Source organism: Rhea pennata, chromosome 8 (genome assembly GCF_028389875.1).
Source record: "Rhea pennata isolate bPtePen1 chromosome 8, bPtePen1.pri, whole genome shotgun sequence".
Classification (NCBI taxonomy): domain Eukaryota; kingdom Metazoa; phylum Chordata; class Aves; order Rheiformes; family Rheidae; genus Rhea; species Rhea pennata.
Window position 1 is genome coordinate 406,191 of NC_084670.1, and position 15,023 is coordinate 421,213.

At 45.4% G+C, this 15,023-nt stretch overlaps 1 protein-coding gene across 1 annotated transcript in view; it reads right to left on the minus strand.

The window, feature by feature from the left end:
* Positions 1 to 4,144: 4,144 nt before the first annotated feature.
* The window catches only part of TNNI3K (TNNI3 interacting kinase), a 109,569-nt gene continuing 98,690 nt past the window's right edge, over positions 4,145 to 15,023 (minus strand). Inside the window, exons 24-25 of the mRNA XM_062580939.1 lie at positions 6,709 to 6,788; positions 4,145 to 5,393 (exon numbers count right to left, since the gene is read on the minus strand). Coding sequence (XP_062436923.1) covers positions 5,317 to 5,393; positions 6,709 to 6,788 — 157 coding nt within the window. The 3' untranslated portion in view covers positions 4,145 to 5,316. The remainder of the gene's footprint in view (positions 5,394 to 6,708; positions 6,789 to 15,023) is intronic.

Below are 15,023 nucleotides of genomic sequence, written 5' to 3' on the forward strand. Positions count from 1 at the left end.
TGCACCAGCTTATTTGCTATTTAGCTGCTTTACTGACCACAGGATGAAAATGCTAAAGGTGAAATGTTTGATTTATTTGTGATAGGCAAGTGCTGGAGTGGTCAGTAAAGCTTATCAAAGTGCTCTTAAACACATTCTTGCTCTGTGAAATGAGAACGGAGATAGTGGGCTCTTCACCTCTGCAGCCAGAGCTGTAGAGCCTGTGGGCATCCCTGTCCCACCCCAGGGAGTGTCCCCTGCTGGCAGGCTGCCCTGGGGACTCGCTCCGGGAAACGGTGTCGCCATGGGAAGGGCGATGCAGGCGCGGGGCTACTGTCCTTGGGCAGCGCCGCGGCCGGACCGCAGCGCTGCGCCCGTCTCTGTGAGCAGGTGTCTCCTCCTCTCCATGCAGCCTCCCACCAGCCTCTGCTCGGAAGCTTCAGCCGGGAGGGGGCCTTTTTCCTAATGGGTAGAAGCTTCCTTTAAAGAAACATGACAGCCAGAGGGTTTGAAGGAGATGAAGTAGCACTATGAACCTGCAGCAAGAGCCCTCTGAACTGGATCCATTTCTGCCTCTGGAGAAGGAGGTGAGTTGCTAACCAAGAGGCACCTGCATTCTCCCAACGGTCTTGGGCTGGGGAAGCTCTGGAGCATCAGGGAAGGCCAATCATAAGAAACTGAGAAGTTAACACTTCATTATCTAAAATGTTTAAAACATCTATATATGGCACTTTCTCACTCCTGTGGCTTGAAACGTGCTGGTTCATACAAGTAGTTGTATCACTCTAAAGAAACACACTTCAGATGGCTCTGGTTTTACACAGTGATAGAAGAAGGTCACATTTCCCAAGAACACTCCAGTGTCTCAGCTCAGGCCATATTGATGGGATCGTCTGTGTCCTTTAACACTTTTCTGTGACAGCTGTATTTATAGAGTAGATAGAGAGGCGGTTTGATCTGTGGTAAGAAAACAGTCCTTACCCCATCCTCAAGGTTACTCCCAGCTGTATCAAAGCCAGTTTTTGCCTGCTTATATACTCACCATTTCACTTGCTTGTTTTGCATGTTGGCAATTCCACAAACAACTTTTGCACAGCTGCCGTGGTGACTTGATCCAGATTTATACCTTGGATGTTACCTTACTGCTCGTTTGTCTGTGTTCTTTAAGAAAATTGATTTCTAAAATGGTCAGAGTATTTGAATCAAATATCGAATTGAGCTGAACCTGGCAATTTCAGCTTCAAATAACCACTTGAGTTCACATCTTTTTCCCTCTATTGCTCTACTTCTGTTGGTGTGTCTATTAGATGTGTACAGTTCATATATGTATACATACCCAAAACATGGGAGTACCTGAAATTTGAGCAGGTGGAAGTTTTGTAAGAAGCAAACCCACTGAAATGGATAATTTTATAGTTTTGGACTTGTTACCCATAGAAATTTCTGCTGTCTTGTCCATTGTTAGGTAGTAATTACATCGAAGGGAAAAACAAACGTGGTGTTTAGGAAAAAACAAGATATGCACCAAAAGAAGAGAAAGACTCCCAAGTGAGACAAGCAAGCTCGGTACCAGTGTTGCCACTGGCAAAACTCATTTCTGGCTCCTCTCAGAGACTTTTTAACTGCCTGACCTGTCAGGTGTTCTCGGTACCTCGTCGCTGGGTGCTGACGACTTGCCTCAGGTATCATTACTGGCTTACACAGCTGAACTTCAGACCCGTGACATTAGGCAGGTTAAACAGATGCACTTCACTAGCGGGAGCTGCCAGGTGTGAATTACGCACGGCGCGTGCGAAGACTGAGATCTGCCTCTGGGAGCAGGATAACGCGCCGCTGGCGTCGCTAGCCCGGGCGTGACACGGGGATCTCCACCGTTCCCGCTGGCCGGGGTAGCCTCGGAGAGCGGCTGCCAGGCCCGCGCTTGTGACAGAGGTGTTACCTGCTCGTAGGTTGTGGCGGGTTTCTTCGGCCGGGGTTGTCCGCGATGCTCTGCTGGCGCCGCTGCGTGAGTCGAGCAGCGGACCGTGCCAGCAGCCCAGGGTGGCCGCGCAGGGCCGTGCCGGCGGCGGGGCGCCGGGAGCTGACGGTACCACCCTGCAGCGTGTGGCCACAGCGTCCTGTGGCTCTCGCTGCGCCAGGGCTCGTTTCTGCCGTCGAGAGGCATCGACGGGCAGAGCCGCCCGGCCCCTGCTGCGGGGACGCCCGGCTGCACGCGGGTGGCTGCAAGCGCTGCCCTGCCCGGGGCCCTCTTCGATGGAGATCACCTCGTAACGCTACGATTGCTGGTCCCATTACTGCAGCTACCAGGCACCAGCTGCTTTTGAAAGCAGGATACGAATGGCTCGGAGGAGCTTGTTCCGGTATCCCGGGCTCCTCGGACATCTCTGGGGACAGCACAGACTGATCCGGTTCCAGCTTGCGACTTCCACAGTATGTTCTATTCCGTAGGTTATAGTGGGCAGAATTTTCATTTGTATTAATGACTGATGACTCATGTGAAGCAAGTTTTTTCCCTAAGGCCTGATATTTCTTCTATGGAGACCAATTAACTAAAACATTGTTTTCTTCCAGGAGCCAGTTATTTTAATGACTACTAAAAAGGTTTGCTTTGCAGGGATTCAAGCACTTGGACTTGTCAAGTGCTTTGCATTTCAAACTATTAAAGTTTTGCTTTCAGAGACCTGGTTCCGGTCTGCAATACAGACATTGGTTTGTTACAGTAGAAAGGTAACAGAGTGGTTACAGGTAACAGTGCCAGTTTCAGGTAACATGATGTTTGGGCTGGAGGTTCTTAGTACCAAGGTGCAGCTGTTCACCAGCAGTGAATGGGCATGTGTTCAGTAGACCAAATACTAATTTTAGTGTGTTGTACAGCTCTTCTTTTTAGTAATTGAAAATGGAAAATGATCTTTTCTTCACACAGAAAAGATCTACCAGAAGGGCATTTTTAACTTCAACAAATCCTGGTTACTTGTGCTGAGTCGTTACAGACATCCCTGCCCTGACTGCTCTCGCTGCAGAGCCGGCAGGGGCCTCACGCGGGGCTATTTCCTGTCATGTCACCTGCTGGTTCAAGCTGTGAGCTGCACAAATGCTATCGTCACGATGGGAAACGTTCAGTGTAGATATCTGCAAAATAACAAAGCTGATCATCGGTTTTAAAACTTGCTGTAATGATTAATAATCACTTTTGTGCTATGGGACAGACTGAAACTTCCTATTGCTCTTTTTATTAAAATCTCGTAGTGGGTTGATGTGACATTGCCCAGTGACACTGGCTTATCACTGAACCTTCACAAAGACGGTAGAGGGGAACGGGGGAAAGTCCTGTACGTCTTTTCCAGAGGGTTGTTCAAACCGAATACTGTCTCCGGAAAGCCTGAAAGTGAGTTTTGTGCCTGGGGAAGCGCAGAGCTGCACGCTGTCAGCGGTGGGCCTGTCTGAACACTCGCCCGCGCCAGGATGCTGCGCTGATGCCGCCCTTCCTGCAGCGCCGAGTCCTGCGCGCTTGTGACGCCTTGGTGTACCCTGCAGGGCGACCGGCTGGAAAGCACAGGTCAGCCTCAGGGAGGAATGGGGAGCAGAGGCGATGGTGATACTTTATGACCAGGAGAAGGCCAGAGCTTTCTGATTCCTGCTCCAAAAAGAAAGGAATGTGGCTCAAAGAGGTGAAAGCCAGACCAGTGCTTCGTGAGGCCCACTCACGTGAAAGCCCAGTGTAAAAACGTGCTCCTCCCGGCCGCGTCCAGGCAGCAGCTCTGTGTCTGACCACAAACGGCCGTGAGGGTGCTGAGGCTGGTGCGAGGCCGGCGGCGCTGGGCGTCCCGCAGGAACCTGCGGTCCTGCTGCGCGGCGCCAGGCGTGGTGGCAGCGTAGCCGGCCCTGCTGCATCGGGGCTGGGGGATGCGAGGCTGATGAGACCCCCCACCCCCCATGAGCGGGGCCCAGACTGCTCTCTGCGTATTTAATCTACTGTTTACATTAACCCAGTAGATTGTTCTTGCAAATGAGGCTGTAATTGAAAAACAAAACAAATAGGAAGCAACTGTTGGGTGGCACCTTGGGCTGATAATAGGAAAACTGCAACACCTGAACTACAGCTTCAATTCCCTTTCTCTTCTGCCCAGTTCTTCAGTTGGTGACATACAACAAATGGCAAAACATCTGTAAACCTCCCAAAGTGAAACCTTCCCCATTTTTATTGCTTCAGGACTGTGAAATTAACAGCATGCATGGAAGATGCAAATCAGTACAACCCTACTACACATTTCTAGTCCAAACGTGCTGCACTTTGCAATGCCTGACCACCGCCCCAGCTCAGGAACCGCAGTCGTAAGCAGGCAGCATCCTGGGTAGTACCCACAAAGCAACACACAAAAACTGTGAACACACATTTCTACTCAGCCAGCCTGAGCATTGCACAGTCTAATGCAGTTAAGGAATAATATTACAGCAGGATTGCTTGTGGCTAAATTCTCTTAATTTTGATTTCTCCTTCCCTCCCCCACAACAGCATAATTAACTTTGTAATAGCTTCTAGAGGAGTTCAAGTTTTCCTGGCCTCCCCCAAGCTTTTTTTTTTTTTTTTTTTTTTTTTTTTTTTTTTAATTTGCAGTGATCAGAATTTCTGCTGCAGAGCCAAATGACTAAGGCAGTTTCTACGAGGCCTCTGCGCTGCCAGCACTCAGCACTCAGCAGATGGCACTGTGCCGCAGTTTTGCTTTGCATGCTGGAGAGCTGTGTGAGCCCACAGCGCTAAAAATGGGAGACAGGATGCTTTTGTGACTGCGGAGACCTCAAAAAAAAGAAACAAGATATTGTTTGGAAGCTGGGAAACAGGAACACCTTTACCTCCACTGCGGCCTGAATTGGCAGTGGGGAGGAACAGTTTTTTTTCTTTCTTTGGGTCAGCCTGTGCTGGCTGCTCCCTTGCACCTACCAGTCAGGGAGAGGCCGATAGCGGCATGCCTTTGTGCAGCCTGGGGCACCAACGACTTGTCCGGTAGCTTTGACACGCCAACAGGCACACTTTTTTTACTTTCATCTCTTCAAATTAGTGATGTTCAAGCTGGAAGTGCAGCATTCCTTGTGGAAAGTCACTTTGCTAAGGAAGGACAGATGCTTGCCACCAAAGCCACTCCCTACCCTCCTAAGCAGGTCAGCAGAAAAAGAAGCTAGAGCATAACCTATGATGGGGATATTTGCCATCAATAAATAAAGTAATTCAATTTAGGGATCTTCAGTGTAACACATGCTGCCCAGGAGGTAGGCTGATGTGGTAAGAATTGTTGCTGTCAGGTTATGGAGACTCTCCCTTCAGACAGAGGGTTCATGCTGTCAGCTGCTTTCTTCAAAGCTGCCGCTATTACTGCAGGAATGAAATCGCATGGTACTCATGGGATCTGACACATAACCTGCAAATGCACAGAGACTGTCATGAGCATCTTGACATGGCAATGATCCACTCCTCCCCCACTCCAATCAGTGACAATGTCAAGAAAATAATGTGTATATCATTTTGAGATAAATAGGCACAGATCACGTTGATGCCTTTTTGATGCCTGTAAACAGGCATCAAACAGATCAGTTCAGTATCATCTGCTCAGGAAAAAAATTTAAATAGAAAGTGAACGGACTGTTTCATTCATGCAGTGATTTTACAACAGTCAGGCACATGCAAGCTTTGGTGACAGACATAGAAACATGACTTAGTGATTTAATAACACAGTTGGACTTTAAGAGAAAAAAAAACATTTTATCCTTTCAACTGTATTTTCAGAGGGTTCCAAATAAGCATTCTGGTAAGTATTTTCTAAATATTTTAATTCTCAAGAACATGAAACTGAAAGCAGCTGAATTTCCAAACAACTGTTCAAGTAATTCAAAGAAGCTATTTCTCCTTTTACGTAAGTTCATCAATCAGCTGCTCCCATTCTTCTTATTTAATGCATTAAATGCATTTAAACATTAAAATCTAATCATCTCAGATTTCCTGATGATTACACATTATATGGAACTATCAGATGCTCAGGAAAAAAGGGAACAGAGAACACCAGTGCACAGAAATTTTTCTGGCCACAGACAAACTAGCTTAGAACTGGAAGGCAAAGCCAACATCTCACACTACCTGTACTAACACCGAATCAGCACCTCTGCTTGCTGGTGCTGCAGGGAGGTCCATGGGTGGAAACATTGCTAAGGTTTCTGCACATCATACTCCTACTGCTGACCACAAAAGGCACACAGCTGCACACAATAAAGACTTGTGATCACTGCATTCCTATGCTGTAACACATAAGCAACCTTGGTTTAGCTCCTAATCATGCCATACGGTGCTATGAAAGGTGGGCAATAAAGCTTTTTCTCAAGGAAATCTCACTAGCTGCCTAAATATTTCATTGCTGGACCTTGAATCTGCTCCTGATGTGTGTGCTGAATATGTCCTCCATATGAAGGGGCAAAGGCAGCAGGTCCCACTGCTCTAGCCAATTGGTGCTACTCCACACAGCCTGTCCTAACCCTCCTGCCTCCAGAAGAGCCCTTTCGAGAGGAGGTGTCTCTATGCAGCCTTACTTTGAGCAGCTACCTGGCATGTCAGCATTTTCAACTGGGGTGAAAAATGACTCGTTTCACGTGTCAGTCAAATTCAGAAGCAAATACACCAGCCCCCGAGAATATACCTGCGAAAGCTCCAAGGTGCTAAAAGACAAGCATTCAGCGTTAACTCACCATTTTTGTCAATAGGTGAGTACTGGAAGTTTCTTCTCATGTCATCCAAAGACAGACCCTGAGAAGGCTGTTGCCCAGTGCTGCAAATTAGACAGAAGGTATCAGTATATACAGAACTGCAGGAGAAAGCAAAACCAAAAAAAAAAAAAAAAAGAGAAAAGAAACATTTTCAGAACATGAGAGCTTTTTCTATAGAGTTAGAAGGAAAAGACAGTAACATGAAATATATCAGTTTGGTGCCCTGCTGCTGGCATTCACAGTAAATAAAAACCATGAATCGAGAACATGAAGCACACACATGCTCATATGCCATCCATTTCCAAAATAACTTCCCTTATATTTATTTTTTTATATATATATTATATATATATATGTTGTTTTGGCACAATTGTTTTTAATTTGCTATTTTAGAAGCAATCCCAGGCATCAACTCAGGATTACTGTATATCAAAATTTTATGCATGACTGCCATCTGGGGCCTGTAAATTAGTTTCTCTGGAAAGGAAGATTGCTGAGTTGTCTTCCAGTGACCAAACCCACTCTCTTGCCAAGAGGTTATTTGTGCTTGATCCTTAGGCGCTGATAGGTACAGGACTGTCATCTATCAGCTCCTCTCAGCTTTCAGGCAAACAGAATCCAAGCACGCTCAGAGAACAAGAAGCCCAAACCAGTATCACTTAGCCCTTAAGCTCATTTCCTTCCATGGAGTCATCGAAAGACTAAGGCGAGGTGCAAGGGCTGCCGCGACCAGCACTCGCAGCATGCTGGACAGGGACGCTGTGCTGCAAGGAACACGCCTGGACTTTTGCACCCATGCAGCTCCCTTCCTGGCTTCAGCGGAGTCAGCTGCTAACACATCTCTGATAAAGACATCACCAAATAGCTTTTTTTTTCTTTTTCTTTTTTTTTTTTTTTTTTTTTTAAAAAAAAAACCCTGACAAAGCATTAGTTATGCTTTTGTTTTTCAGTCCCCACTTTATCGAAGTGGATTTGATGCAAACCCTTTTACACAAATATTTCTGCTTACCTATTGCAGTGATCACTTTTAGTGAAACTACTTTCCTCTCCCTGCTCATACCAAAGGACTGACCTGACTGGCAGCAAGCAGGTCCCAGTGTCCCCCTCCTCCCTTTAGCCATCTCTACCAGCTCATTTCAGTGCCTTCTTGCTCAGCTCACGGCCTGCTGTGAATTCTGCTCTTTATGCAGAAGCCAAGGTGCCATGCTTAGACTGGCAGACACACTGCATGTCAGGGAATGAATAGGAATCCCTCCTGGAGCTGGTGCTCAGTGATTTGTACTGGTTGGACAGCAAGGGAATAGAGAGGGAAGATGATAAACTTAATAAAATGGAATGCATGCTTGTTGGACAGCTAATTTCCAGTGCCAGCTTTAACGGGGATAGGAAGGGTCATTTGCTTGTGTTTTTCTGAAAACATGTCTTTTGGCCTAATATTTCTCTGTGAGAAACCTAATGGGACAAAAACCCCGGCTGTAAGAACAGGTAATTTAATGATGTTCTAAAGGTTCACATACAAACAGACTTCCTTTTATTTATGGGTGACTGGAAGAACTGCCTCTTTTGGAGTCATACCCTTAGAAAATGCAGACAGATGTCCCTGTAGCAGAGCTGCAATAAACCAGTCTTCTTACTGGCAAGGAAATGCCTCAAAGCTCTTGAGTCTGCTGTCATTTACATTAGGCTTCTTACTATTCATTTCTGGACTACCTATACAGATCCTTTTAAGCCCACAACAAACGGGAAACACTGGCTGAGGAATTTTTGCGCAAGGAGAAAATAGCATATAGGCTTTAGTCTCACTTTCCTGCCAATTTCCTTTGAAAAGGCTACTGAGATGTGAAGTCAGGACACAAAACGTGCATCCACATCATACAACAAAGCATTGCACAGTACTCCCTGGACCAGAGGGTAAAGGCAGGGAGTTATATGGTACAACAACAGGAGAACTTACAACTCAAGGCCGAGAAACAATCACAAAGGCTGTGTTCAGGATCTGTGCAGCAGGTACGAGGTCAGACAGCTCAGTGGGAACAGGGACACACTGCTTCCAGGTCCACCCTGGCTTGCAGGGAGCCAGCTTGTCTCATCCACGTGTCTGCATGTGGTGAGCACTGGCAGAACCACCTCGCACAGTGCTGCACTCACAGAGGGAGGCCTGGGCTGCCGTTACCATGGGGTGTGCGTGTTGTCCCTATGTTCATGGAGATTTTTTTTTCCTTGGAAACCACCTTAGGAATGAAAACACTGATCACTTGCATTTTGCCAACACCTTCATTGATAAAACACCATTTTCAAAGACTCAGGGATGAAAATTCAGGATGGTTTGGGTTCCCAAGTCATGCCTGCATTCTGCTGGCAATGGCCAACTCATACTGCTTATGGCCAAATCTACAGAAAGGTCTGTATGCTAAATGGATGATTTTGGCTCCAAGTCTAGCCTTGTAGTACCACTGAACTCTTCAAGTATAATGGGATATACTTCAAATCAGGCATGGGAAGCAGGAGACTGGCTAACATATCAGGCACTCCACTCCAGGAGAAGATCCATCGCCCAGAGCGAGATCCACACACTACTGGGTAACTCCCAGGTCCGGTTCCTCTCTGCAGCTCCCCATTAGCTTCCTGGCTTCCACAAATCACACCTGATGTACTCTACTTTTCTCACGCACTGCATGGGAAACCCAGCCTGAAGCTAAAGGACAACATTAGGGACCAGGAAACCTAACAGATTTAGCAGTACTGATGTTTCCTTATGGATGTAGCCTTTACAAACAATATATGCATTGCAGTGCACCTCCTAAACAAGGGAAGCAAAATCCCAGCCTCAAGCAACAAATGATAAATGTACCAAACTCTCTGAGATGCATACATGAATTTACGTGTGTCGGTGTGCATGAGTGTAAAAGATAAGGAGTAAAAATTCCCTATGCTTTAGGTTGTTCAGGTATAAATGGCAAACCTAAGATTTCAGTCCGTTCATGCAGCTGGATATACCAGGAGGTGCATGTGGAATTTTAGGAACGTTCAAGGTTGCCTTCTGAAAATCTGCCCCTTCATTAAGCAAATGAATTAGCTGCTCCAGTAATTAATATCTGCATACAGGACAACATACTTGTCCAAAATATCAAATGTAGCTGAAGTCTGTGCGGAGCCCTATGCTGTGTCTCCTGAACATGGCAGGGAGGGGAAGAGGTGACTTCCCGTATTTGTATGACTGCATGACAACGCATACTCCCTTTGTCATACAGCTCCTGGCAATGTCATTAAGTACAGTAACTCGGAGCGTGCTCAGCCGTTTTAGGTACAATAGGGAACCTACATGTATCAGACCATATCTGATACTTGACTGGGAGACTAAACAAGGGCTATTGGATTTAAATGCTGCATAAAATGTAACATCTGAGTTCTGCAGTTTAGTAAGAGGCTTTTCATTTGATTTACTTCACTGAGTGTGCTTACTCATAAGCTAAACCTTGAGAAGCCTTGGAATTGAAAATGTTATTAGCCACAGTTACAGACTTCAACAGTTTCTAAGGCGCAGGCAGAAGGCACTGTACTAAAAAGAACTTTATCTGAACTTTTAATTACTCATTGTGGATATTATTTATCTCACAGTACATAGAAAAACAAAGGTCTGTCACTATTAGACATACCTAAACTTAGCAGGTGTATTTATGGCTTCTGGCTTCTGTTAAGCATTCACTATAGATATGCTTTCTGGTCTTTTTATGCAACCTTGACAAGATGCTAGAATTAGATTTGCTGAATTCCACTAACTACAAAGTAACATGTCATCAGCTTCACTTACTCTTCAAATATTTCTCTTTGGCAAAACTCACCAATCTAGCTTTTCAACCTCTAAAATATGGGGTCATGAAACAGAAAGGGCAACTCAATCCCCTGCCCAAGTGACAGAATGTGAAATGTTTAATACCAGCTACCAGGCTGGTTGTTTTAGGTTTGCTTTGAGTTTGTCTGCATCTCTAGGCTGAACACAAGTACTCTCCTAGCGCTGATGCAAGTGCTTTTAAGGCTTAGGAAAGATCTTGCAGTGCTTGCTTTTCCAGCTGTTGTAAGATGTGTTGAAATGACTGACGGATGCAGCTTTCCTATACTTCTAGGGCTTGTTGGTGTGTGGAGCAGAGCTGTAGAGGTTCTGGAGGAAGCCAGACAGCAGCCTGTAAGGGGCTGCAGGTGAAATTTCACAAGGATCAGAAGTACTTGTAAAGGAGCAGGGAAAGCTCACCTAGACTGCACCCCTTCCACTTCCCGTCTCGCCGGACCGTTTACCTCTTCCCACCTCGCACTCCGCTCGGCTCCCCGTGCTGGCCTGCGCTCTCCCAGGGCATTCCTACTCAGCACACGTAACGCTCCACCTCCTCTGTGACAGGAACACACCATTCCTGTTGCTGCGAAGTGCTTGTGTCACAGCGCAGCTGTATTACCATTCTTCTCTTATTGTTCCACCTGTCTTCCTCCTGTGCATGCCTGTAGATTATAAGCCCTTTGAGGGCTGAACCACAATTGTATGGAACATGAACATTTCTTGTATCATTTGCATTATTAAAACTAATTTATAATTTATAACAAGAAGCTCTTCTGTCTTTGGGCAGAGTGAAAAAATAAGGCTGTCTATTTTGGGTAAAAACTGTCAGTCAGAGGCTGAGGCAAAAAAATTAGTGATTGAATGACCAGCAAATATTCACCTGAAAGGAATGTGGAAAGTATCTCAGCATCTATGTTCTGTGGGAAGAGCCAGGAAGTCTTAAGGGGAAGAAATAAAAAAGCTTTACTTCAACTTCTGGTGCAACATTTCACGGCATTAATCCTGACATGTTATCCCAGAGAACTGGGTCTCAAACCGGTCACAATGCCTAAAACAATGCTGACCATTCTTGCTGTTTCCTAGGGACACATGTCTGGAGCTACATAGGAACCATAGTGCTGCTCTGTCCCACCTGAGGATCTCCTTGGAAAGGAGCAGTTCTTCAGCTAGTCCACTATCTCCCACAGGGTGTGTGGGCCCACAGGGTCACCCTGCTTTTGGAGCAGCCCAGAGCAGAAACAGCAGAGAGAGATCCTGTGATTTTTTTAAACATTAAAAGAAAGAAAAGATGTACAGAACTGCTGCTAACAAACATCTGTTGGAAGAAGAACTATAATGCAAATTTGTGCAATTCAACAGCCTGTCTTAAGGTGTTCAAGTCCGGAAGAGGAAGAACCAGCTTAAAAACAGCTTTAAAAAATCTTTGGAAAAAAAAGACCTATCCCCGATAACAAATTTGAGACTTTTTGGCTAAGGGATTGCAAGGGGAATAATTTTAACTTAGCTCTTCTCTTCTTGTCCTTTCTTTAGTAAAAAGAGATGTTTTATAAAGGACCAGGCACTTGTTTTTAATCAAAGTGGACAACTACCTGGGAAAAAGGTTAATGATGTGAGAGAGAGAGAAATTACTTGGGTGATATAATGCTGGTGTTCTGAGCATCTGCTGGACTTTGGTCAGTGATGGCAGTGCTGTTTTCTTGGGAAGTGACTTAGATGAGCACAGCAGACCTCTGGTTGGTACTATTTTCACAGCAGTGTGTAGCTACAGAGATGTAAGAGTATCTGTCTCTTTGCAGGATGAGGCCTAATACTGGGAGCAATCAAAGCTAGGAACCACATCTCTTCTGCATGTGCGGAAGTACAACACTGAGATCAAAATGTTGCCTTTTGATATAGACTTGATCTAGACAGTCTAGACTTTCTGTATTGTTCGGTGCTACAAATTGACCTATTCGATCTTGCATAGCTAGCTTCAATTTCACACTCCCTTGCCAGAAACTTGCTTGTCCACGGTGCTGTACTGCAGCCCCTCTCCTGCATGCTGCCATTGGCTACCAGGTCCAGCTGGCCTCGTCAGTGCCCTGCGGATCAGCTCTTTGGGGCAGGGAGAGCAGGAGAGGACACCTCATGGCACTGCAAGGCCTGCACGCCCAAGAGCCTTGCTAAAAGGCAGGTGGCCGCCCCGCACAACAAGGCTCTCTTCCCATGTCCTCCCCAGCCCTCCCTCCTCAACCACATGCTCTTGACAGCACCCATGCACTGGCTCTACGCTCTGAAAGCAGGGGAACCTGAGCTGTCTGCATAGTGAGTTTTCATCTACGAAATGTAGCCACACCAGTACAAATTGCAGTAAGCTTTTCTTAGGACGAAGTTCTGTGTATGACTGAGCTATGCACAGAGCTCCTGCTCAGCCTGCATGCAGTGGGATGCCTAGCTGTCGAATGAGGCTCTGTCTGCATGCATCTAACAACTGTTTTGTGGCTGAAACAGCAATGTTTGCTGTACACCTCCTTTACTCAGCACAGATGAGGAGTTATTTCCAACACCACTATGCCTGCCTTGCAGACGTATCTTTTGTCACTGGAGTATAATCCACAAAGCATCTGTGCCATAGCCTTTTGACAAGGCCTTCAAATGTGTTAATAGCAGTGTACACAAATATAAGGAAAAGGACCTCCCCAATTTTTTCTGGCTTCAGCTAATTCAGAGTTACTTAAAAAAGAAAAGATTTTTCTTTGGCAGATTTTGTCCTTGGACTAGGTGGGAAATGAAAGCTGCAAGAAGCAGAAAATCCATTAAAGCTTCTAAACTATGCTGATTTGACATGCTAAGCCATCCTGTTAGACAGACAATTAAAATGCACTGCTATTGTATCCAATTCATTATAGTACTACTGCAACCCGTATCGTAATTGCACATAGCAACAGTTGCCATGCAGGAGAGAGACTCACTAAACACAAGCACTAAAGTTACAAGGCAAAAAAAACAAACAAATAACTTCAGCACCATGCCTGTTTAACTCCATGCACAGTACATGGAGGTTTCATTAGATGAATTGACTCTGCCATGTTATGGAGTTGCATATTTCAGAGAAGATAAAAATAGCCAACACACACAACAGTCCAACTGAAAAAAGTGGCCCATTCCCCCTCAAAATGCCTACGCTCTCAAAAATCAAACCCTGAGAAACAATTGTCATTAGAAAGTGAAGTCATTAATCATCTCAGTATGTTCTATAATTGAAAAACTACTGAAACTGTGGAAACCATTCCCTTTCCATTGAATGGTGTGCCCCTGGGTAAATCTTTCTAGGTGCTATTTATAGTTTTGAATTTTATTAATTTGTATGGCAGAGCATTTGAGGAAAGATTCCAACTTTAAGTAACCCTTGGGGTTATAGAGGAACCCATTTTGGTGAGCTAACAAGCTCCATTGCTGTACTGGGAACACTAAATTACAAGAGGAAAGGGGCCCTTTCAAGTTGGTGCCTACACTGTAACCTAAATATGTCACTTTCTTATTCTTTTCAAGCAAGTTATTACACTCAACAGCACAATCTGGTCCTTTAAAGAAAATAAAAAGCTAACTCATGCTCTCTTCATCTTGATCTCAATCCCTACCTCCATGTCCTGCTAGAACAGCATGTGGCAAAAGCAAAGCAATTTACAGGATATTTTATTTTGCTAAATAAACAAGCATTTCAGGTTTGATTAATACTTTCATGTATAAGATTTCTGTGTCTATTTGCAGGTGTTTGCCTTTTGCCTCTCCATCTGAGGCCCCACTCAGGCAAAGGATTTGATTCATCTTGCTCCTATGTTACAATTCCTCATTTCAGCCAATTATATTTGTGACTCTCCACTTCCTATAGTAGTTAACAGGAATGAAGCACAAGGGCAGATCTTCCTCTGCTATTACTGTTTGTGACTGCTAAGTGGAGCTAAAGGGTAAAGCTTACATTAAGGGCACCACACTTCCAGAAGAGAGTAAGAGCACTGCTTCATTTTCACAGTGCTCTCAGTCCCCAGGATACTGTTAAATATGCCCTCAAAACCAGGTCTCCCAAGCGGTGGAGGAGGCTGCCTCAGACAGGAACTTTAATGATACAATAAAATAGAGAACATGTATGTGGCTTTGCCTTAAAAAATATTGGGAAAGAATATTCTTCTTATCTTTCTATGGGCATAACTGAATGAAACATAGCCCTGTATTTCTGCTTTTCATTCAACAGAAGGTGGCTGTTATTTCAAAAGTCTCTTAAGGTTAGGGACCGGTGGGGACTCTAGGCGAGACCTCAGAGCCAGTGGCAGGCACAGCTCCAGGAATGCCAATTCCGACACACATTTGTGAGGCTGGCTTCCCTCACCACTTGTATCTCCCTCCACTTTACGTGCTGGGAGGGCCAGGTTTCTGGCTGTCCTCTACCCTTGCATGGACACCTTCATGGGAAGCCCAGCTCCACACAGCG